The 24,799-nt window shown below is 42.6% G+C and overlaps 2 protein-coding genes and 1 long non-coding RNA gene across 9 annotated transcripts; 1 reads left to right on the top strand and 2 right to left on the bottom strand.

The window, feature by feature from the left end:
* Nucleotides 1–4,152: 4,152 nt before the first annotated feature.
* LOC100285940 (ANAC075) lies at nt 4,153–10,558 on the bottom strand. Of its 7 annotated transcripts, none has more exons than XM_020549805.3 (7): nt 10,432–10,558; nt 10,097–10,302; nt 9,762–9,942; nt 8,648–9,231; nt 7,745–8,002; nt 6,249–6,306; nt 4,153–4,777 (listed from the first exon to the last, which is right to left on the bottom strand). In XM_020549805.3, the coding sequence occupies exons 1-7, from the start codon at nt 10,496–10,498 to the stop codon at nt 4,719–4,721; spliced, it is 1,413 nt and encodes a 470-aa protein (XP_020405394.1). In that variant the 5' UTR covers nt 10,499–10,558; the 3' UTR covers nt 4,153–4,718. The 7 variants fall into 7 exon arrangements, with proteins under 7 accessions (XP_020405394.1, XP_035821821.1, XP_020405392.1 ...); XM_035965928.1 differs by having other exon boundaries at nt 9,762–9,939; nt 10,432–10,547; XM_020549803.3 differs by having other exon boundaries at nt 6,249–6,329; nt 10,432–10,534.
* Nucleotides 10,559–12,910: 2,352 nt separating this feature from the next.
* Nucleotides 12,911–17,243, bottom strand: LOC109944790 (uncharacterized). Its single transcript, XR_002267933.2, has 4 exons — nt 17,157–17,243; nt 15,192–15,586; nt 14,908–15,083; nt 12,911–13,343 (listed from the first exon to the last, which is right to left on the bottom strand). It is a non-coding gene; the product is annotated as an uncharacterized lncRNA (long non-coding RNA).
* Nucleotides 17,244–17,519: 276 nt separating this feature from the next.
* LOC100284247 (mitochondrial-processing peptidase alpha subunit) lies at nt 17,520–22,157 on the top strand. Its single transcript, NM_001254778.1, has 13 exons — nt 17,520–17,686; nt 18,513–18,758; nt 18,851–19,147; nt 19,240–19,407; nt 19,505–19,672; nt 19,764–19,844; nt 19,940–20,006; nt 20,547–20,641; nt 20,923–20,995; nt 21,081–21,151; nt 21,248–21,297; nt 21,573–21,685; nt 21,761–22,157. Exons 1-13 carry the CDS (start codon nt 17,651–17,653, stop codon nt 21,811–21,813), a joined length of 1,518 nt encoding a protein of 505 aa, NP_001241707.1. The 5' UTR covers nt 17,520–17,650; the 3' UTR covers nt 21,814–22,157.
* Nucleotides 22,158–24,799: the final 2,642 nt, after the last annotated feature.

Below are 24,799 nucleotides of genomic sequence, written 5' to 3'. Positions count from 1 at the left end.
CCGACGGGAATTAAACTGGCCGACGGGAATGTTCGTGATTCCTGTAGTGTAGAGAGGGGAAATGGGTGGGCTGACGGGGCGAGACGATAGGGCAGAGCGGCTGCATTGACACATTGGTGTGGCGAGTCGGCGAGTCCACTGCGAGATAGCGACGGTGAGGCGACAACGGGGATAGGTACTAGGGATCGAGGTGCAGGTGACGATGCGCCGGCGCCGGCAAGCGGCACCCATATTAATTGTCGCGTTGCGACGACGTGGTGGAATCCAGTGAGATAGCAAGGGCAGGTAGCGTTGTGGTGCCAAGAGTTTATCAAAATCTAGTCCGACCTTGTTTATTTTATTGTATATCTAAGTCTAGGTACAAGAGTTTATTAAAATTGAGGTGAGCCATGGCCCCCATTGCCCACCCCTTTGTGTCTGTCCCCTGCCTGACCAGAATCTATATCTATCTATCTATCTATAGATACGACAAATATGTTGTACATGATCAAACTTGTTGATCATTTGCATCCAGACAACTAAGCTACATGTATACACAATATGTAAAAAGAATTTATCACAGACACACCATTACAGACACATGTTTTCGATAGGGTACGTGTTTAGGTGTGAGTTTAACAGTGGGGAGGTCAGATGTGGAAGATCGATGGTAGTGGGAAGGGAGGATGATGCATATGAGAGGTGGAGACGAAAGGGATCACAAAGAGGACTTGATACGGACCCGTGGTGCACCATAATTGATAACATTTTTTGGTCCAAGGCCTAGCTACAAGTGGCAGACATGTTTTAAGATACATATGTGATATACTCTTTTATTACAGACATGTCCTAATAAATTTTCTTGAGCTGTTTTCGTGAGGTGTGTATGTGGTATGTGTAGGGTTGGTAATAGATCACGATCTAAATATTTTTTTCATAATAAATTATGGCTCTTAATTAATTTTAGTTTAAAATGAATAGGAATAGAGCCCGATCTTAATTTAATTTGGTATTTAAATTTTATAGTGTAAAATCTAGATCCCATTATCACACCTAGTACGTGTCTTCGTGAGAGATATTTTCCTCAAGCCAACATATTACAGACATGTTTTGCGTTGATATGTCTGTGACATATCACAGACACGTTTGTTTTCACCTAGGTGCGAATATCTACTATTTGCAACGTAATGTAATATGGAATCAATATATGCATGTTAGCTAGCTAGGCCTAATTAAAAAAAAGACTTGAATATATGGAATCTGTTCGGAGTGCTTCCATCAGCTAATGTCCGTGATGACGAATAAACCTGCCCGGATATATAGAACTGCAACATATATGTACTTCTTTATTCTTTGAATAAAGTTAATTACATAGTTATTTTAAGTCAAACTTTTTATACTAAACTGTTTTTTAGAAAATATCACGAAAATTTATGACAACACATAATAATATAATTTATGGTGTATAAAAAATTATGGGTTCCACAAATTCTAGTGCTTTTTTATATATAGCTTTGGATAAATTTTAAAATTAACTTTACTTACGACAACTAGAATTTTTTTTATATAACTCCGTGGAGAACCTTGGCTTTACCTAACTAGTACTCAATAATGATGATCGGTAAAGAGTTCTATGAAGAAAGGCAAGGCATATGTTCTCTTAGTAGTACAAGGATTCTGAGCAGCAACTACAAAAGTAGCAATATGCCCAAGAACGTACAACCCCACCATTAGCTCTTGTAAACATTATATGATCAGACAAAGTGCAGAATAAACATCTCGATCTGCCAAAATCAAATTCGACGATAATATATATGCAGATGATGGTACACAAAGTTTTTTTTTTTTTTTTTTTTGCATTGCGTCAGAGAAAGATATCATATTCCAAGAATACACATCGTCCCCCTGGCATCTATAGCTTCTAGTTATTAGGTCATAGCCTTCTAGGATCGACGCCCACAGTATGATCGATATAATAAATCTGATATTCTGATGAAGCCAAGAATCTCCATTGTCTAATTAATGAAATAAATGAAGAATATGTATATGATGATAATGCTGTCGCCTGTCCGTTTGTTCTTACCTGCGGATGGGAATAACATACAGATGAATCATATGGTTGGATCTCAGCATCTCCATTTGCTAGTCTAATACGGAGTAATAAATATTCCTCTCCGTCTAATTGTTTTGGCTTCTCAAGATAGCTTTTATTATGTGACTAGATACGCTAAGCAAAGATATATATAGTAACAACTATCTATCTAGGAAAGATATATGTTTATGCGTTCCATGTATACCGAATTAATTTTGATGGACTGACACTACTATGTCCATACATTATTACGGAGTATTATATAGTATTACACATATTATTTATTCATACAAAATTGCACGCTTTTTGGTGACAAATTGTCAATAAACACTTGATAGAACTTACTTCTAATTATAAGGCAATGTCCTGTCATTGGAGTGGAAAATCTATTATTCTAGTCACCAATGTAAATGACGATAGCTTTGACTAAAACCCAATAACCTTTTACTTTTGAAACTCTCACCACTGATAGCTCTCAAAATATATAGTTTGGAGATGTGTAGACATGACATGGGTAGTATATTCAATATCGAATTCGGCTCTTTGCCGAGTGCCAATTAATTTGCTAAACGTATTTTTTTCGGGCACTAGAAAAAGAGTGTGTCAAACAAAAAACACTCGACAAACAAAAATACTCGGCAAAGAACTTGTTTGCTGAATGTTTTTGTGGAGTGTAACACTCGACAAAGGCTTCACCGAGTGTAAAAAAGTCGGTAGTGATTTATGCTGAAATAATACTTTAGACTTTTTAGGAATTATAACTATCTTAATAAAAAATTTTGTGGTCAAGCCACACTTCAAAGACTAAAAATCAATAATGTCATGTTTTTAATCAATCAATGTTTTAAATAGCGAACTATAGCAGCACAAAAGTGGTTCACCTCAGCCGCCATAACATGGTTGTACAAATTAGCGGGCTATAGTGGCTGGGATCGATCACCCAAGTGTGCGCTACATGTTTCTCATCATTGAAAATTGTTTTTGAATCATTTCTCTGCTACAAACTTGATGTGAATTTGAATCTTTCTATTATATATTTGAAAAACCACCACACTAACATATTTTGCAGCGTATCAAAAATTCACCCATCGTCCACAAAGTTCCTCTTCCATAATTTAGAATAAGGACTTTGAGGAAAAGGCACAATATGTGGAAAATGCTTCGTTCACATAGACTAAATGTAGAAATATGTTGAATGTTTGCAACAACAACATAATACTCCCTCTATCCTAAAATAAAATTCGTTTTTGGCTTTTTAGTGAATTCATACAATACTTAATGTATATGTTCGTATATGTGTATGTACATTTATCATCATCTAGTTGAATATAGACATAAAAATCAAGAGCTAAACCGAATACTATTTTAGTATGGAGGGAGTATATATTATGTATAAATAATAGACATTACATAGTGACAACATTAAAAAGAGACATGACGTTGTTTCCATGTCACATCTCTTTATTTTGTAGAAGACAAGGTTTTAGGAAACACTTCATTTACATAAGAAAATTCAGTTCTATATTTAATCCACTCCAATTTATCCTTTTTCCCGTTGCAGTCCATCATAGCTATGGTCGCTTTTATTGTGCATCTAAGCACATGATATGAATCAAATGATGATAAATGATCTAATTACAAATCAATTAAAACTTATATTGTTTTGTTACATGATTTATATGAAGAAAACATAAACTAATATACACATAGTAGTCAACTCCACATAGTAGCATGCAAATATGTTTAATATAATTATGTTATGATAGTAAAAAGAAAAAAAAAAGTCAGACTCGGTTCTAGCAATAGAAAGGAATAATCGAGGCAAGCTTTATCCCTGCATTTTGTAGAGAGGCTATATCGAACCCAGGATCTTAGCTCACTAGCAAGGCTTCTCACCATTGCATCAATCCTATTCTTCACTTATGTTATGATATTATTTCTTTAAATATCTCTATGTGTTTAACAATGATCATATGAATCAACTTATTCCTTGAACAGTATATCTTGTATTCTACTTGCAAAAAACCTACATCAACAATAACAATAAAACAATAAATAAACAATGTTTGTGCTAAAAAAAGGAAGGAATTATGAGCTTCTTACTAACTTTATTTCTTCGTGATGCATATTAGCATGAACTAACCAAAGGAAAATCAGCATCAATTTAGAAACTAAAAGAAATTAAAAGGGTTAATGTACATGCAAACAATGCCACTAACAGGTAGCACGAATAAAAAACTGTGATAAACCGTAAACTGATTATAGTTATACTTGATTAAGGTGTTCTAATACATCTAAACTGTCCACACATGATCCCTTCAATGTCAGCACACACAGTACCTTTCCTCCCATCGGTCTTTCCCCCTTCTCTTTTCGTTGGCCATTTTGTCTCTTCTGTCTTGGAGAGCTCACACTGTTAACTAGTTTTATCCTCATTTCTTTATTGAGGGAGATCTACAGAGATACGTTTTTTTTCTCTGTTCTTTCCCCACTATTGTAGGTGTACATTCTCCAAGAAAGCAACGCTGCATATTCAAGCAGACAAAAACCATTCCAGTGAAAGTGGTTGCGGTTAGTGTTCCTTCAGCATTCACATCGCCACTATTTACCAGGTCCCTGTTGCTACTACCCATGATGATCTTGGTTGTCAGGTGGCCAGTACGTGTAAGGCCATTCTGTCTCTTGGGGGTGAGCAATGGAAGCATCCTGCAATAGAATAGGGAAAAAAGGGCGGTCAAAAAGAAACTTCTAGTACGGTTTCAGTGGAGTGCAACGGTTGAACAAGTGCAAAAGGTGTATATCGTTTGAAAGAGAGAGCAGGAGACATATATATAGCTCGCAGTGAATAATATAATGCAACATATGTACATGTAATGATCAAGATCGGCATGAGCCTAGCAGTAGTGTATTTTCTAACTGTTAAGTTCAACAAGATACAAGCAATTTTGTACTGTTAAAAGTACGTTGGCCTTGCTTAAAGCCTCCATGCGAGATAAAATCAACAGTTTGCTACATTGAGGTACCACACTATTTTCCGCACCTGCAATGTAAAGACAGTGTGAAAACTAAAAAGAAGTGATGAAGGAGGACTTCTATAGAAGGCGTTTTGATTTCGTGATATATGTATTAACGATCCAGACGCGAGCAGGTTGATGAAAAACATGCAATATAGCTAGCTGTTAGACTTTCTAATCATCATCAGAGTGTTCTTTGGTGTGTGTGTGTGTGTGTCTACAACTGATATCTTGACGCGACTATCCCGGGAGACTGTAACAACATGAGAGAGAGCATGCATGTGCATGCATGGTTTTCGTGTGAACCCACTCATAAAAAGAGGGTTCAAGAGAAGACACAAATAATATTGCCCCCTTTTCCTTGGTACTTTTTCTGAAGAGATAACAGTAAAAAACTCTTATAGTCTGAAAAGAGAGGAGGGGCTATCGACACGGAGAAAAAGCTCTCGTTTCACGTATATGGTCATGAAAGCAAGGAAAGTATGGTCTTGTTTTTACTCTGGTCTTTGGTCTCTCCTTTGGCACCGAAAAGCAAAGCAAACGGTGGTCCTAGTTTGCATATATTCATGATGTTTCTTCTACTCACTGTGAGTACTATAGTCTATAGATCTCTCTCTCTCTCTCTCTCTCTCTCTCTCTCTCTCTCTCTCTCTCTCTCTCTCTCTCTCTCTCTCTCTCTCTCTCTCTCTCACACACACACACACACACACACACATACAGTCTACTGTCCTCTCTCTCTTTCTCCTCTCTCTCTCTCTCTGGTATGCATGGTATGCATGCTGTAAAAGCACCTCAAATAAATAACCAATATAAATAGGGAACCAGCAAATGGAGGAAAAGGCTGTCATGGTGAGGGCTAGTTTCAGAATGCTAGAACGACAAAGAGGCTACGAGAACATGCAGCTTTGCTGCCTATACATACAAAATAATCAATATAATATGAATGCACACTATTTGGTCTCGCTGCCCACACGTTATACAAAGATCAATTTTTTGGATGGAGGGGAGAAAATTTTAAAGTAACATAGTATGATGCTGATGTCTGCAGACATTCTAAATTATCCAGACATATATAAGAGACTAATGCTAATCATATGTTGTTGTGATGTTGATCCTACTACTGCCATATGTAAATGGTTTAAAAGAACTGAAAGACAGCTTACTCCTTTTGTGCTTGTGGACGACGTGCAGCCCATTATCAGTTCTTCCAAGCCGGCAGATCTGCGGTCAAGCTTTTGTTGTGGCTGTTGGTGCATGTTCTTTGTTATAATAATGTTGAAATGGAACAATAACTAAAGCAGTGTTCTTGTAAAAAAATTAAAGCAGTGTTTTAGTAAAGAATGAAGCTAGCTAGCTAAAAGTTAAAGGAACTATTGGAAAGAGTATATGGCCATATGGAACAACAGTTTTTTCTTTATAAGCTCTGTCGATTTAAATCAAATGAAATCTCTAAGGATATGCTACTGAAGTAATTGGTGTTGCATCAATATCTTCAAACAAAAAACACCATGGACTGAATTACAAATGTATGTGTGGGAGTGAAACATGTAAATCAGGAAATGTGAACATTCTTCATGAATAGATCTATTTTAATGTACCATTCAGGTATACATTTTCTAGGTATATATGCATGATGCAGAAATGTGATTTCAGTACTAAAGAGCACGACTGCACGAGTGAGAATTATTAAATACACATATGCGTGTAATTTTGTGATTTATTGCAAATGTAACTGTAAAAAGTAGTGCAAATTTTAAATTGAAAGGATTTTAGTAATTTATACACGATCCGCCGTAATAAAACATTGATGGTTGTTGTGTACCAAAATTATCTCTAGAAACTTTGTATAGGACAATAATACTACTATTTTTTCTATCAGAAAAAAATATTGTGCTAGCTAGGATTGTGTAGACAAAGAAAGCAAAGATAGCCACTCAAAGGGTCTTAACGTTTTCCATTTTCGTAACAAAACATATTTTTCTAAAAAAGGAAAGAAAAGAAGAATAAGCATTATGTGCTACCATTCATCTAAAGAATGCAAAAGGTGACTTGTAACATGTGTTTTAACTATTTTGAAAACCCTTGAGTGGGAAGAAGGTCAGATGTAAAAAGATACAGCAACTAACTAAGAGCAACTTTAAGAGCCTATATTTTTTTTTCAAATTCATAGGAATATATATATTTTAGAAAAAAACTCTAAAACTTAGTTTGATAACCCTATTTTCCCAACGGAAATTAGTTCATTTTCCCAAGAGAAAATAAGGATCCGTTGGAAAAATGGAGTTTCCAAACTAGCCCTAACAATAATTTTACATGGTTGTCCAAATATGACTTATATTCTGGATTTCTCAATACCAAAAGATAAAAAACGACAATAACTCTATACATTGCAAACAATATTTAGAAAAAAAATGTTGAAGAGCAAAAAGAAATAGCAAATAACTTTTATACAAATGACTTCCAAATAATTATTTAGAGAGTGAAAATTAGAAAGACTCTAGGAGATGCTGTCCAAGACACACTAACTAAGAAAACATGCATGCAAGTCATTTGGCCATTCCTGTGCGCAGAATCCAATTACAAACCCAACATGCAAACCATCTTTTTTTTCTCGCAAATGCATAAAACAAATAAAAAAAAGCCAATACGAATTAGTCACCTGAAATTTGTCATGGTGATGGAGAAGGATTGCTGGCACATGGAACTGATCATGATCGAGAACAACTGATGCGTGCTGCATTGCAGGTGGCACTATAGTCGAGACAGGGTTCGATGGCCTACTGATCAGGAAAGCTGTAGCAGGCACAGCCGTCTTCGTCGCGAGCACCGGGCCGTGTGGCTGCTGCCCCAGGCCGGCATGATGCGGCTCTGAACGTCCAAGCTGATTAGATGGCACCTGATCACCACCTATACCAACCTGCTCCGTACAAACACGCGTATTCATCTCATTAGCGGTCAGAATACACACACACAATTATTTCTATCTACATAATTAACTGCGCTCTATTTTTTTACGTGAATAAGGGAATAAGACGCACCAATAATTATTCAAAGGAAATTTATTGGTAGTTTTTGCTTTCACGGTGGGTGGATGCCTGGACCTGGATGGTTCCTAGGGTTGCTTGCAATATGAGTAAAATGATGTGAGACTCGAACTACTTAAAAGGGTCCATACTACTCTGTGATGTAGCTCATCTTTTGTTTTAGATTGGCACGTCCTACTACATTTGGTAAGCTACCAAGACAACCATGCACATATATGCAACAAGGTAGGAAGCTCATCTAATCAAACGGAAAGTAAATATATCCATATACCAAAAGAAAAATAAAGGAAAACATAAAGCAGAAGCATGCTTGCATGTGTGCTGTGCATGGGAACAGATCTGTATGATGCATGCTCTCCCCAACCTAACCGGCCGGCCGGCAACAGTTTCACATACACACTTTGACTCTATCCTGGCCACGGCCAGGTCCTCTCAAAGAACAGACAACTGCACCGGTCATATATATATGCACTTACAACTGATCAGCTAATGAAGAAGAACGGTGGTTACGCTGTTACCTCCTGGTCGAAGGTTTTCCTGAAAGGCGCGAAGCTGAAATGGTCCGCAGGCTGCTTCATATGCTGCTGCATCTCGACGGCCGTGGTGACTGTGTATCCGGCTGGGAACGATGTGGCTGACACCTCGTGGTCCCTAGACGAGCAGCTGCCACTGCCACTATCCCTCCTATGCTGCTCCTGCGCCGCCGCCGCTGCCGCCGTTGCTGCCAAGGCAGTGGCGGCGGCGCCCCGGTCGGAGGACCAGCTGCACTGCCTGGGTTGCGTCTGGTAGAAGATCTTGCACACCACCAGCTCCCCCTCCTTCTCCTCTTCTAGGTCGCCGAGGTGGTACTGGTGCATGACCCAGTTCGTCTTCTCCGGCTTGCGGTGCTTGCCGAAGTTGGTGTACAGCACCAATATCTTCTTGCACCCCTTCTGCCGGCCGTTCACCATCACCGGCCGCGTCTTGCCGGTCTTGTGCCACCTCGTCTCCCCCTTGTGGACGTCGCACTCCGTCTGTATCTTCCTCCTCTTCCTCGTGCCCGTCGTGTAGGCCTTGGACGGCCGGTGGAAGAAGTGCTTGCTTAGGCCATCCCTCGTCACACCTGATCAATATTATCATCGTCCCTTCATTAGCACATGCAAGGCATATAGACGCAAGAACTGTGTTAGAACCTGGTAGCTGGGTGGGTGGCCAATGTTTCTTGAAAGATGCAACAAACCTCTGGGGAAAAAAGATAGGAGAAAGAAAGGAAAGAAACCTATTTGGAAACTTCAGAAGCATCTTACCATCATGACACAGATGAGAGAGAGGTAGATCAGGATAGGCACAACTTTCCATAAACAATAATTCTCTTTGCATATACTCCTACCCAAGAGCACATGTAGAGAACACTAGGAATAGAGGGAAGAGCACACATCGAGAACAAGGGAATATGTGCCATATCCCAAATCCAAACCACACAAGCACATAGGAGTAATTCATATGGCGAAACAATCCCGACATACAATACATCACTCCATGAAAAGCAAAGCTCGAAAAGCAAGGAATATGTCTATATAAGTATATATATGGTTCAGAAATGTTTCTGCTCAAGCCTATCTTATTAGATAGTAGAGCTCCCTCATCGCTCACCTGGAAGTTTCTCGGGGTGGGTGTAACATATGCCGTCCTCCCCATCTATTGTGGGTATGAACTCGTCGATGAGAGGGTGAGATCTCGAGCCTTCATCCTTCACTTTCGCCTCGAGGTGCTCGATCAGCTCCTGGTCAGTTGGATCGAACTTGACGCCTGCCGGCAGCCCCACCCAATCCTTCTTGCAGTTACAGCAATTAATCCCATCAAAACAAGTTGCACCACCACCAGGTCTCATGCTGGCTGAGGAGGTGCATAACTGTGTGCACAAGATATATACAAAGGCAAAACGAAATTGCCAACTTGACAGTTGACACATACTTAATACTACATACCGGTTTGCTGTCGATTTTCTCGCCGCAGTGGGGGCAGTGCTTCGCAGTGGAGATCCGGTGTTCCACGAGCTTCTCGTTGATGAGCTTGGAGCTGCTGCTGTGCGCCCTATTCATGTCTGGATCATACGCGGCGGCACCAGGAGGCAGTGCGCGCGTGCATGAGTAGCAGCGGTAGGGGGAGGGATGGTTCTTGTTTCTCCGTCTTGCTGCGCTGCAAAGAAATAAAAATCAAACAAGCATATATATATATGGTCATCAAGCGAAATTCAGCAAGAACACGAGATGGATTCGGATCGAAACAACAAAGCAAGGGAACCAAGGCAAGAGAAGCAAACCGAAGAGCAAGTCGGAGGAGCAGTGCAAAGGAGAGAGCGAGAGCAGTGAGGGAGAGAGGGGGCACATATAAAAAAAATCGAGGCAGGCAGGCAGCTGCTTTCACCGGTTTAATACAAGCGAGCAGAATTCCTGCCTACTTTAACTGAAGCCCACACACCCCTATAGCCCGGCCTTGAGGAAAAGTTAAAGGGCCCCTCTCTCTTCTCTTCCCAACAAGCCCCCTCTCTCTATCTCTCTCGCTCTCGCTTGAGCACAACACAAGACATGGACACCTTTCGTTGCTTGATTAAATACAATTAAACTGCCCGTAAGGTAAGATCGTGCCGCGGTATGCACCTTTGCCTTGGACGTTTACTGTTGCCGCAAGTGTTTTTTTTTAATTGGGCTTTCAGACTTTCAAAGCTCAGGAACTGTCTGGCTGGCAAGCTAGAACAAGCAAAAGCAAAAGGCATATGAGGAAGTACTGCTGCCTCACCACACCACACCACTCACCACAGCTGTTACTGCAGATTCCACACCCTGCACTGCACTCACTCCCACGCGGAGAGAGAGACTGTATCTACTAGTACTATCTAGCCAGTAGGCTCAAGGTAGCAGCATTAGCCTGCATGCAGTATATCAAACAAGCAATATTTCTGAGTATCCGGCATCAGCGACGAGTAAACCGCCTAGGTTATCCAGTGTACAATGTAAAGCCTAATAATCACGGTTCACATAAAGCAAACATGTGACTATTTGAGCATTCGTCATGGAAAAAATTTGTGTCATTATTGTTATCCCCCCCCCCCCCCCCCCCCTTCTAGCTTGCATTGCATGGGATGATGGAAAGGGGAGATTTCTTTCCACTGCACAATAATGAAGTTTGCAAATTGCAGGAGCAAAGATATAGCAGAGATAAGAGGTCTCACATGGGCATATGGAGGAGGCCCTTGTGCTCAAATGATGGTCCTTTTTGCCATGAGAGTGCGTGATGCTGGAGCTGGACAGATAGAGGGGTGAATCCCAGAGCTTGCTTCCTACCCAAGGCAAATGGAGCAGTACAACACTTGATGGACCCCAACAGCTCGAATACTGGTAGTACTACAAGCTGGTGGGTATATAGAGGGTAGAGCACATAAAAAATAATATGCGCATGCCTGGAAAAAAGAGCAACCGTATATAAGCTTCTACGTACAAACATCCAAAATTCATGAACTTTTAGATAGGTAAGCTTTGAACACTAAAACACATTGTAATGAGCTAGAATAGCCCGAGGATAAAAGTGGCAGTGTACTATATATTAGTTGTCTGTTTTGGAGAAGCTTTAAATCAAACTTATAAAATTTTAACTACAAATAACTATTTTATTATTTAGTTTTGAATCCCTATGTTTATATGCTCTGATTTGTCTTAACATGTACTTTTATAAAAGTATAAATATACTAAGAGTTTATTTGTATTTTAACAAGAAATATTGATCAAAGTTATATTTTAGAGACTGTGTCTATGTCCTAAACGACAACTAATAGGACACCGGAGGGAGTATAGTTTTTCTGGCACCAAGGCACACAAAGAGTGCTTCCATAGAGGGTTAGGCCTAAATTATGCATTTTTGCCTATCTTACCAAAGTTGTGGCACAGGCGCATGGCAGATGATAGAAGCCACGAGCAAGCAATACTGCCAAAGAGAATCTTGCCACGTCTCCGTCTGGCTGTCCCGGTGACATGTGTGGAGTTTTGGTGGATAGAGGGAAAAAAAATCTGGCATGCCTTTTTTTTTCTGGATAATAAGGAACTTCGTTGATAATCTTATGAATAGGAGTTCACATGAATGTCATCAATTAGATCCCGGACAAGGGTGCACTTCTAACTGCAGGCCGCTGATTCTGATGATATAAAATAACACACAAAAAGATGAGTTTTGCTTCAACACTAGTAATTGTAACTCAATCCACGGATGACAATCCACCATCTGTGTGCTTGGTCTACGACTACAGCATATAGCACATAGCATCTGTCTCACTTCCATTTTTAACGTTGGCAAAAGTGTGCGATATGCAAACATATATCACTAATATATATATATTTTGCATTAGATTATTATACGGATATCTAGACATAGATTCGAAAGTTATTTTAGTTTGTTTTTATGACAACCCAGGAAGTGGGCAACGTAGATACAGATTAAAGGTTCTTGTTTATATTACATTTTAGAATTTAGACGTAGGTAATCTAGAAACAAACAAAAGGGTTACTTCTTATTATCGTGTCTAATGGTAGATGTGCGTGACTTTTACATGTAAAATTAAAGGGATATATATACTATATTATTTTTCAAAACGATATAGATATAGGTGGACAATAAAAATTTTGATGCTGATCTAGGGGGTTCCTTTATGTATTCTAGATGCAAACCTGTACTAAGTGGCTAATGCAAGTATTTTTTTTAAGTGCAGTGGATGGATATTTAGAAAACCAAGTGGATCTAGTGATAATTACTGACGATGAAATGTGATCAGCTAGATGCCATCGTACGGACAAGAGTGCACTTCTAACGGAGCACTGATTCTGATGTTCAGAAGTAGCACAAGAAAAGGAAAACGTGAGTAACAGCGCAGCCTCGCGTTCTCTGCCTGCGTGACGTTTGCTTCAATGCTATTGCTACCACCAGTAGCATTGAACGCACAAGGCACAGATCACGATCCACTGGTTGTCCGAAGTCTGAGCAGCTGGGGCCCAGGCGCTACTTGTCCAGGCACCACCGTTCAGACTGGCTTCAACGAATCAACGGTGGCCTCTCCCCTCCCTGTGACGGCGCCAGTACTCCCTCTACTTCTTCAACGGTGCCCCCTACGGCTACTACAGTAGTAGCGGGTGGGTGTTGTGCACGCTAGATGAAGAGGTACCACAAGCACTCCTCTTGCCTCGGTTTCTGTGCACAGAAGTATTTATTAGTTGGGAAAAAATTGATAATAGATGGTGAATAGAGATGAAAAATGATATTTTATGATTATAGTGGGGTATAGGGGAAGGATTTAGGGGGAACCGTTGTACAGGATGAAGATATAGGAGGGAAGAGAACGCTGACGTGGCATGTGAGTGGGATATAGGGGGAGAAATTTAGTGATAACCGCTGAACACAGTCTCAGGTTCAGCTATCCCTGTGGCTCCCTCCGACCCCGTTGCTGTCAACTGTCATGTATGGAAACCCCAGACGGCAGAAGAGAGCATGAACCTGACCAGACCAGCCGCAGGGAGGGCTGGTGGTGTGGCCCGCCCCGGGCTCCACTCGCAGAGGACGGACAGCTATCATATGCCTAAGGTCTAGCTTAAGTGGGCTTGGCTTGTCCCCGGGTGGGAGTGGCGCGACCGCCACGGCGTCGTCGTCGGCGTCCGAGAAGGCGCGAAAGGGCCGAGCTGCTTGCTTGGGTTGTTCAACAACAACGCTTGGACACCAGTAGCAGGTCCCGGCCCTGCTGCTGCTGCTGGCCTTCTCTTCCCTTCTGCCTCACTCCATCCAATCCCGTGACGACGAGGATATGAAGGTTTTTCTTCTTATATAATATTATTATAAAAACAAGAGTATAAAGCCAAGCCAAGGTAGGCAGGGCAATCCAAGCGATGTCGTCGACCAGTCCACCTCCCCGTGCGTTGCATTGTGCCTCTCATGGGCGGGCAAACCAGGCCTTTATGACCTGACAACCCCTCCCAACGCCGACACGACGTCTCGCGGGAAGAGGGGCGCGCGCGCGCGGGCGCGGCCATCGGACGGCGGAGCCGCATCCCGCCGGCGGCGGCGATCGTTCCGCGCGCCGTCGCCGTCATCATCTCTCTCATCTGCCTCGATCGTGTTAACTTAATGCCCCCTCTCGTTGTCGTCTGTCAAGACACACACACACACACAGTGATACAGCAGTGCCACCTCGTTCGGGCCGGGCTCATAAATGCTCAGGCTAGTACTAGTAATCAGCAAGGGCTCACGTTTGACTATGCACGCCAGCAGGGGGGGCCGGTCGAGGAGAGGTCTGCGTACCGGTGTGTAGGACCGTGCGTACATACAATACACACTTGGAGTCGCGGTTCTGGCCAACCGACGGATCCGTCGCCACCCGTGCAATAATTTGCCATCCCATTTGCTTGGTGGGCGCGCAAACGCTGATGCTCAAGTCGCAGCAAATACGTATCCTAATGCCATGAGTGTGCTGTAAAACCGTAGTGTGTGTTTTTTGCCCTGTCTCTGCTGAAAGCAACACCCCAGAAAGGGCTAACAAAGTACGGGTGCAGGATTATTAGTTACAGTTGGCAGAACGCCAGAACGTATGTGCATGTGCTCGTGCATTTTACTGTTCTGCAGTTTAGGCTCTTAGATCATATCCATATCCAGCAGTTCACGTATATAATTATTTAAAACACTGTTTTGCACCGTTGGTTCGTTAAGTGAAGTTTAAATATGCACGGATATGAGTTAGTGCGAGTGAAGAGTGAAGTTGAGGTACCTGGAGAACCTAGCGCTGCGATCGATGGATGCAGCAGCTGCACTCCCACAGTCCCACGTAAAAAGACTTGAGCAGCAGTCTCTCTGAAACCCGACCGTCCACCTGAATCAATATAATACATGCGGCAGAGCAGACGCGCCTCCGTTCAACGGTCCATCGATCCCGCACAGCTTTCTCTGCGCGCACAGACACACACAAACACATAGCAAGATCGGTCAAACAGAGCTCGGTCGGGTTATCAAACCTCTCGACACATTCCCCGCGACAAGAGATGTGCGCCTAACCTAACCAGGGCGATCGCCAGGAAGACGAGAACGGCCATCAGCTCCAGGAACCGAGTGTTGGCGCGTCGCGGGTTTTACAGTTGCTCACCGGCCGACCGGCCGGCTAGCCTGCATGCCACGCGAATACGACAGCGGATAGAATATGGATTAGGTGCAGGCAGGCGGGACGGGACGCCGAGGCCGTGTGTCGTGTGTGATCAAAACACCATGCGTGCTGCTGTCCGCACCTGCTCTGGTCGTGCTCGGCACTTGGGCAGACAGCACTACAGGGGCCCCCCTCCCATGCGCCATGAGGGCGTTTCACCATCATCAGGCAGTGAGGCACGAGCTTCAACGTGCACATGCTTCTTCCTTGCCTTCCCTTGATGGTTATTTTATTTTAAGCGTATGTATGCCTGCCGGACAAAAAGGGGTGGCAACAATCATTAGATGATCAAACTGAAACAGCTGCGGCTTTATGGGAAGAAGCAACATTACATAACATACATGCACGAGGAAATGCAGAGGAAGTTAGTTTAATGATGCCGCCCATTCTGCCCGTCATAAACGATTACATCTGTTTTCCCAGGTGTATGTAAATGCAATGTTGTGGATCTGAGTTCTAAAAACTGGGGAATATGAAATGTTTGATCAAGCCATTGGGTGTGTCATCAGCTTCTTTCTTTCTTTTTCCCCCCTTACAACTGGTTGTGCTCAGCTGGGTTTCTTCAAGGTACAGTTATATGTTAAGATTCAGACGACAAAAAAAGGAGTGTATGAAATGTTTCAGATAATTAACATAACAGCTAAATGAAGATCACTGGCCCCTGGGTTCCAATACTGTTAGCAAAAGGGTGAGCAATTCATGGAAGCTCAGAGTGAAAATGAACAGCACCGTCTCAACTGGGCACCGTTTTGACAGACATATGACGTACTGTAAGGACGTGTTTGTTGAGGTCAAAGTAGAATGAGACGGAGGTGACATCGTGCCCTCAATTTTTTTTATCACACCGTCACCAAAAAAATACTTCGGTGTTTACCTCACCCCCACGTGACTCTCGTCAAAAACAATATAGAAACTATGCTCGCCACTTTTCATTCCTTCTTATACATCCAACCAAACACAACTTATGTGATAAAAGGTGTGTGTTTGGACTTCGGAGTATACAATTGACCATTGGCAAAGGTGATTTGCGTTGACTCTCTACGAAACTAACATCGATTGATTAGCTAGCTAACAACCTTTTCAAGTTCAGTAAAACCATACCAGTCTGTCTTTAGCTACAGACGTCTACCAGTCTACCATGCATGAGGCCTCGAAGAGTCTGCATGCCTCATCCGTGCCTTCTACCAGATACGAGATCCTGAACCGATCAACAGCACTAACTGCTCACGAAGTACGATTCAAACAACCAACGACCCTGTACCTACGCTGCACAACGACCAATCACCTGCATATACCAACCCTACTCGGCGCACCAAACTCTCCGCCCAAATCTCGTTTTTTCCGTGGCGACCTGGCCCATGTCATCATGCATGCCGATGTCCAACGCGTACAGAAACAGCCCAACAAAAGCACAATGGACTATCTGACAGCCTTGTGCGAGCAAATCTTCATGGGGGGTCCGGGGGAAAAAAATGCAAGCCAGTTGCAACGCTGCAACTGCTATTTATGAACTGATGCCGGCATTTCATCGAGCAGGTGATCGAAGCTATGCTCCCATGCGTAGCGTATTTTAATTTTCACCTTCACCTATTTGCAGTTTGGCACTCGCTGAATGAGAACCAGCGGAAGGAATTTCTCCACTTCTCTGTGGTGGAATTGAGACAATCTACTCCCCGCGCCAAACACATAAGCGAATGCAGCGAGATTAACGATATACATAACAAGTTGCAGAAACTTTCTGCCAGAAAGCCGATATGCTGAGAGCGGATGCGCAAAACAGGCTACGAAATACCTAATCAGCAATCTACCAAACAACTAACCTGCTCGGCGCCAACCCCGCTCCCGGCAGCGATTGGCATCAGTCGCTGCGCCTAGAGAACCGCGACCGTCCTCTCGCACGCTGTGATCAAGCCCTCGCCTCGCCACCAGCGCCGAATACGGTGGAGCCAGCAAGCGGCGCCGGCGATCGCCTCGCCCCATCTCGGCGTGCAGCCGTGCACGGCGCGGCGGTTTCACGAATCACGCGTGATATGATGGCCGGTAGGCCCAGCAGAACTAACATAACTGGGCCTACATGGGCCACGTCATTAGGCCCAAAGTGAGTGGGCCGGCCACACATGCTCGGCCTCTCTCGCTTGATATGCACACACGGACACATCCTTTTGCAGCAGTGTGAGAGCTCGATTCGTTGCCGTCCACTTGTCTCACGGCCTGTCGCCATCTCCTTCCTGGTTTTTTCATCCGACCATCCCCGGCTCCTCCGCGCCGTCGGCGACGACTCCATCGAGTCACTCGGCCGCAGCAACCGGCGACCATGTACCGAGTCGCCTCCGGGCTCGGCGCCCTCAAGGTGAGCCGCCCACGCCTGGAACCCTACCCTTGCATTGACCTTGGCTCCTTCCATTTCGGGTAGATCTGGGCGCGATTCGCCGATCCGCAGCGGCGTCGCTTGCGGTCGCGTCGCGATACGGCGGATCCCTCTTGTCGGGACCTTCCCGTCGTCCGAACGCGCCCGAGCTTGATGCGTCAGCCTGGGAGCTGAGCTGATGGGTATTTCTGGCGTTGCAAGTGCCGATCATTGTTTGAACTGTTTGTCCTGTCTTATTGTCTGTTGAATTGGGGACGAGGTTGTCCGATCACATGATTATGCTGCATTCATTTTGTTCAGTGCATGCGTTTGAAACCCTTGTGATGTTTTGTGTTAGTTAACAAGCGGTGTGATGTTGAAGAGTGTTTCATTTCATTCAATCATTCATAGCCACTTATGATACTAGTTTCCACGTCTGTTTATAGGCAGAAGATAGAGCACGATTTTTATGTGGAACAATTGGATCTATACCATTAAAAGATCCAAACTTTAGATATATACCATGGACCCCACATGTCATTGACTCATGTGGACCCACATGTAAGTGAGATAGTAATGGTATGGATCCAAAGTGGTGATCTTTTAATGGTATGGATCCAAATTTCCCTTTTTATGTAGACAACCCTTTTTTTATGTGAGAATGTAGAAAACTGTCATTCCGATTCCTCACACCAAGAGTATTGCTTGGTATTGCTCTGCGAGCGGCTTTTACTGTAATAATAAACACGCTTTTCTTGGGTTTGTTTGTATGAAAGGTTTATGGCTTTGACCACTGAACTGTAATATATGTTCTTTCCTTCTATTTCAGAGGCATGGGGCAAATGCTCAAATGATGAATGCTGCAATTAGGTGTGCCAGCACAAGTGTTGCACAGAGGTCTTCGGGTGGCTTCTGGACCTGGTTGACTGGTGCGCGTTCAAATGAAATACCTCCTCCAGATTTCACACTTCCAGGAGTGACTATTCCTCCTCCGCTGCCTGACCATGTGGAGGCTGGCAAAACAAGAGTCACAACACTTCCCAATGGTGTTAAAATAGCCTCTGAGACATCTGCGGTATGTCGTGTTTATTTTTATATGGTTACTCATTCCATCCATGCACTCATCAGCAGCTGACTATAATAGTGTGTTTTCCATTTCCTATTCAGGGATCATCTTGTTCTGTTGGAGTTTATGTTGATTGTGGTTCTGTATATGAAGCACCTGAAACAACAGGCGCCAGTCAACTGTTGAAGACAATGGCCTTCACAACCACTGCCAACAGGAGTGAGTTGCGGGTTGTGCGTGAAATTGAGGCAATAGGTGGCAGTGCCAAAGCATCTGCTAGCCGTGAGATGATGAGCTACACTTACGGAGCCCTGAAGACTTACATGCCTGAAATGGTTGAGGTGCTTATTGATTGTGTACGCAACCCTGCTTTTCTTGATTGGGAGGTCAAGGAACAGGTAATTCATCTTGTTGTCCTCCCCTTCCACATGTCTGTTTTAGATTAATGGATCAAGTTCTTTGCTGATACAGTGACATGTTTCCTTTTCAGATTTTGAGGCTACAGGCAGAGCTTGCAAAATCATCAAGTTTTCCTGAAAATTTTCTTTTGGAGGCTCTTCATTCTACTGGCTATTCTGGTGCTTTAGCAAATCCACTAATTGTGCCAGAATATTCAGTTAGCAGATTGAATGCAGATGTCCTGGAACAATTTATAACTGTGAGATTCGTCTCTAGAATTTGTTTAGTGTTCTTTATGTCCTGGTAATCCTTGTTGACGTGTTATTTGTACCTTTTGTTGCATGCATGGGTATCAGGAGAACTACACTGCTTCCCGAATTGTTCTAGCTGCATCAGGCGTTGATCATGATGAATTGGTATCTATTGCCGAACCCCTTCTGTCTGACATTCCCAGTGTATCTGGAACAACAAGGCCAAAATCAACCTACATTGGTGGAGAATACAGAAGAAGTGCAGATTCATCGGTAAGCATTAGGATTTGGTTCATTCATCAAGTCACTTACTTAACACGCTAACACCTAGATTTCTATCATTCACTTCTTTTGTGCAAAATAGAGCACAGACGTTGCATTGGCATTCGAGGTCCCAAGTGGTTGGCTCAAAGAAAAAGATTGCGTCACTGTATCAGTTCTTCAGGTTCATTAGACAGTTTGTTGAGAGATTCACTATTTTAGTAAACAAGGCGTGCCACTTGAACGTTTTGTTAACTAAGAGTTCTACATCTTTCGCAGGCACTTCTGGGTGGTGGTGGCAAGTTTTCTTGGGGAAGGCAAGGAAAGGGGTTACATTCACGTCTAAGTAAGTACTAGAACAGATGTTTATATTCTACCCTTTAGCATGCTAGATACTACGTATTCTTTTGATAAGCTGTGGTTGCATTTGGAGACTTGGATAGATGGTGAAATCAGTATTATGGGACTGGAGTTGTTCAACACTCTGGCTGATTAATAATTCAAAGTGGATTTGCTCCCAGTTTGTGCTATATTGATATCACTCACCCTGAATTAGTCATTCTTTACCAAGATCTTATAGGACAAAACAACATGCATTGTAAAATTTGGTGTTTGACTTTCGCACTGTTGGAGAAGTATTATTCCTCTGATACTGTCTTCCACAAGTGCACTGAAGACTTAGTTCTAATTCTGATTGCTCCATAACTGTTCTTTTTATGTTCATTTCATCTAGATAAGATCTTTGCCAAATTGCCATAGTGTGAAGCACTATGAAGAACAAAGTTAATCTGACAAATCGAAGCAGTCAGAATGTATTTATGTTGCTTGTCTTTATATAACTAGTGGGATCATACCAGTCGCTGAATTTGAGGTGCGCTTTGTGCAGACCGCCTCGTAAATGAATTTGATCAGATCAAGTCAATCTCTGCTTTCAAGGATGTTCACAGTAATACTGGCATCTTTGGAATCCATACATCTACTGTAAGTATTATATTCACTTACACAAGCTTGCTAGTCATGCATAATGCCGCCATTTTATGCAAATATCATGTAATCATGTGTACCTCTTGGGAGGAAATGATCACTTAAAACTTGTTACATGTGTACATATATCTATCTTTTTTGTGTGTGAAAACTCAAACCATTGCTATTGCTTATGGCATCACATAGAAAACTCATTGGAGCAGTAAAAACAATTGTTACAGAAATAATCATAATGTTCTGTAGTTACAAATCATCACAAAGTGTTATCTCATAATCAGGATGCATCATTTGTTCCTAAAGCTATTGACCTAGCAGCCAGAGAGCTCACTTCCCTTGCAACTCCTGGACAAGGTATCTCAACTATCCTATCTTGGTTGTTGGCTCCTGTTAGTTAGATTATTTGCTTGCCTGGAACTTCATTTTGTTCTCATTACAGTTGACCAAAGCCAACTGGACCGCGCTAAAGCCTCAGCTAAATATGCGATACTGGCAAATTTGGAATCACAGGTATATAGGAATCTTTTGAATATTTCTCTTTTAAAAAAACAATATCGTACATTTCTGTGACTGCTGATGGCTCGCTCAAATAATTGGAACTCATAGGCATCGCTAACAGAGGACATGGGGCGCCAAGTTTTGGCATTTGGTGAAAGGTAATATGTTTTGAGTGTTATGGTGCTGTGATAATTTCACCTGCTACATGTGATTCTATTCCCTTAGAGGTCACAACAGGATGCTGTCAGATATTGCTTCAGAGTGGGGGCATATATCAAATGTTTGCTGCTCATATTGTAGATATTATGTTCATGGATGCTATTATCATGTATAGTCAATGAAAGATATATTCAACTATTGATGCTTTTCTATTTTGTTACTTCTGTATCATGCTCACTGGTCCACCTAATCTTGGCTTCATAAACCCCTGCAGGAAACCTGCTGAGCACCTTCTCAAGGCTGTAGATGGTGTTACTATGAAAGATATAACGTCTGTTGCTGAAAAGATCATTTCATCCCCATTGACAATGGCATCTCATGGAAACGGTAAGCGGCAGCTAGTCGCCTTACATTGTGTGATATCAACTACAATGTTTCTGACCTGTCTCTTGCATTCTGCAGTTCTGAATATGCCTACTTATGAGTCGGTCAGTGGCAAGTTCCGCTCAAAATGAGGAGTACATGACCCTTCCCTTCATTTTATCACCTTGTTTGCTGGACAAGTTTTACCAGTACCTTGTCATTCACGTCTAGGCCATGGTTCTTGGTCAGTTTCAGAAGAAATAAGCAACCTCATGCAGTTTTGTTCGTGAAACCTGTGATCACTTCACAATTATTCCCTTTTCTCATTCTTTTGCGGAACATTCGTGTGGTTAATGCTGGTGATAGACCAGTAACGTGCTTGTAAATTTAACCGAACCCTGGCCCCTCATTCGGTACCAAGGCCCCAAGAGAATGTACAAAATTGTCGTAAAACTCTTGACAAAAATGTTGTCGCACATGAATAATGATTCTACAGAACTGAAGTTTGCATGAGTCGTGTACTCGTGTTCGATGCAAATGGTTGTGGTGTATCTTTTGGGGTGGTGTAAATGGGTAACCTACCATTGGTTTTTTTTTCTGGTCAGCTACTTTGGTTTATTTCTCTAAATTAGTTACATGGTGTGCCATTCTAGTTCGTTTTAACAAGTTTTTGTATGCTATTCCTGGAATTTGCATCCCTATGTGTGTTAAATTTTATAGCGGTAACTTTTTGTCAGGTTTGTTAGGGCAAAAGTGTTGAGCTTCGGACAATCTGCAGTGTCTTGGTATTGGCCGCCGGTCTTTTGAAGAACGCATATTTTCAGTTTGTTAACCGAACCATCATAAATTATTCATGCACTGGTGAATTTCACTAGCCTGCTAATGAAGTTTCACGAAACGGTAAAAAAGAAGCTTTCCAAGGGACGGCGTTTGACTCGAGGGAGCCGCGGTGCGGTCAAGAACGGGTGAGGACGACCCGTGGAATTGGAGCCTCGAGATGGCGACACCATTGGCGCGCCTAATGTTTTTTTTTTCCGAGTCGCCGTTTTTGACCGGTGGACGGTGGCCGCTGCGATGGAATCAACGAGGCTGCTCTTTGTTGGCTCCTGCTCTGCTGGCCTTCGGAGTTGTGGGCGGTGCTTGGTTGGTTTTAGAGATGGCAATGGGGACCCGATCCCCGATTCCCCGCGGGGAATTCCTCTATTAGGGGATGGGTATGGTACGAATTTAGTCCCCGCGGGGATCTAAATGAGGGAAATTTAATCCCCGTCGGGTTCGCGGGGACGGGGACGGGGAACCATCCCCCGTCCCCGTTCCCCGTGTACCCGCCCCACGAAACTATTTTATTCAAGTTAGTCAATTTACTTGTTAAAATTATAGTAAGAAGTTAGTGCATGACATGTTATAAAATAGAAAACTAAACTCTAAAGTAGATGTCTCTTGTAATTTTCAATCTTGTTTGTTAAATTTGTATTAATTTAATATAATCAATTTAAATTTATCTTTAAATATTGTACTTCTAGCGGGGACAGATTCCCCGCGGGGTTCCCCACGGGGATAAATTCCCCGACGGGGACGGGGATGGGAGAAAAAGCTTCCCCGTGAGCGTTCGCGGGGACGGGGACGGGGAATTTTTGTCCCCACGGGGACGGGGATAGGAAGCCATTCCCCGACGGGGAAATCCCCGTTGCCATCCCTAGTTGGTTTGTGTCTGCCGGAGAACGGGAGGCGCCGGCGTTTCTCCGCGGCGCCAAGAGCCCATGGTTTCAGTTTCACCTGAGGCCAGGAGATCGCGAGTCTGCTGATAACTTCCCAAGCTTATCATACCTGAGCAATGAGTAGCTGCTAATTAATGCCTTCTCGCCTAGCACACTTCCGTTCGGCTTGTTCCGTAGAAGCCACAGTCGTGGCCAGATTAAGCCGCAACGAACAAGCCTGCTAGCTACCTCTAATGTCTGGTTCGATTATTTTCATTACACACAATGGCGGAGCACCCATTATAGTCTACTATAGCTGGAGCCAAACCTAAAATTCATGTTTAGTGTAGTGATAAGTTCATATTGATTGCAATCAATAGATTGCAAGTTCGAGTCTTATGTGTTGCATCATTTTTTTTTCTTTTTTATCCATCTTCAGTCATATCTAATTATTATTCCGTTCTCTACCACTGATTACGCATGTATTGAGAGCTAACCGAACAAGACCTAAACAAGTTTACTTTCTTCATAAGAACAAGTGCAAAATATAGCCAGCTGTTGGCTGTAAAAATCATTGAAGCCTATTATTTCTTATCTCCTCCGAATAGTAGTTAGCTCTTCATTATTAATGTAGAACCTTATTTATTCCACAAGGCTCCTTGGTTCTTGTGTCTAAACTGGTTGTAACTTTACAACTTGCTTCTTCTCTCCCCCTTCTATCTCTTCCACCTCAGCATTTACTCTACTTAAAGCCACTTATGTATAATAATTAGCTCTTCATTACTAATGTATGATCTACTTGTTTCTCATATAAAGTTCTTGGTTCTCGAGTCTAAGCCTTGTAAGATAAGAGCCAGTTTCTGCTCTCTCTCTCCTACAACTCAACATTTGTTTAGTCACATTTAGTCTTAAGGAAACTGCACTGATGGTCACTAAACTAAACTTGTTTAGATGTGTCAAGCGAGTCTCTAAACTCTCATAATAGTCAAATATATATGTCTCTAAATTTTGTTCCAATGTTATTTTAGTCCTATGGACTGTGAATATCATCTGGTTAGCTGAAGTGGACGCACCGAGGATTAATCCTGTTTAAACGAGGTTTGTTTTTTCTATATTGCACAAATTCTATTTGATGGCCCACGAATATTTTTAAACGCCGCGGTGGATGTAATTTTCACGTACTTCGTCACTGATTGGAACATCGTCGTCGTGTAGTTTATACGCATTACACATCAAACCAGCAACTGTCACGAATTAACATGTAGAGATGAAACGAGACAGACACGGGGGTGGACATCAAAGTGACATGCATGCTTGAGTGATAGTACCTACTAGCTATTAACTAAAAGTATGAAACCTAAAGCAAACGTCATTACTGAGTAATAAACTAAACAAAGCGCGCGTACACCTTGTCAAGTTGTTCTTGTGTTCCTTCCGTTTG

This window comes from Zea mays, chromosome 3 (genome assembly GCF_902167145.1).
Source record: "Zea mays cultivar B73 chromosome 3, Zm-B73-REFERENCE-NAM-5.0, whole genome shotgun sequence".
NCBI lineage: Eukaryota > Viridiplantae > Streptophyta > Magnoliopsida > Poales > Poaceae > Zea > Zea mays.
Note: the sequence above shows the minus strand (reverse complement) of the source record. Positions and strands in the feature narration are given on the sequence as shown.

Excerpts from the sequence above, each read along its gene's own strand:
- LOC100285940 (XM_020549803.3), bottom strand. The coding sequence starts at position 10,498 with ATGTGCCCCCTCTCTCCCTCACTGCTCTCGCTCTCTCCTTTGCACTGC. Across the intron at positions 10,303-10,431 it reads CTCCTCCGACTTGCTCTTCG|CAAGACGGAGAAACAAGAAC; the intron begins GTTTGCTTCTCT and ends TTTGCAGCGCAG. Across the intron at positions 6,330-7,744 it reads ATCACCATGACAAATTTCAG|CCACAACAAAAGCTTGACCG; the intron begins GTGACTAATTCG and ends ATGCACCAACAG.
- LOC100284247 (NM_001254778.1), top strand. The coding sequence starts at position 17,651 with ATGTACCGAGTCGCCTCCGGGCTCGGCGCCCTCAAG. Across the intron at positions 19,673-19,763 it reads GAAGAAGTGCAGATTCATCG|AGCACAGACGTTGCATTGGC; the intron begins GTAAGCATTAGG and ends TGTGCAAAATAG. Across the intron at positions 20,996-21,080 it reads CCTTGCAACTCCTGGACAAG|TTGACCAAAGCCAACTGGAC; the intron begins GTATCTCAACTA and ends TTCTCATTACAG.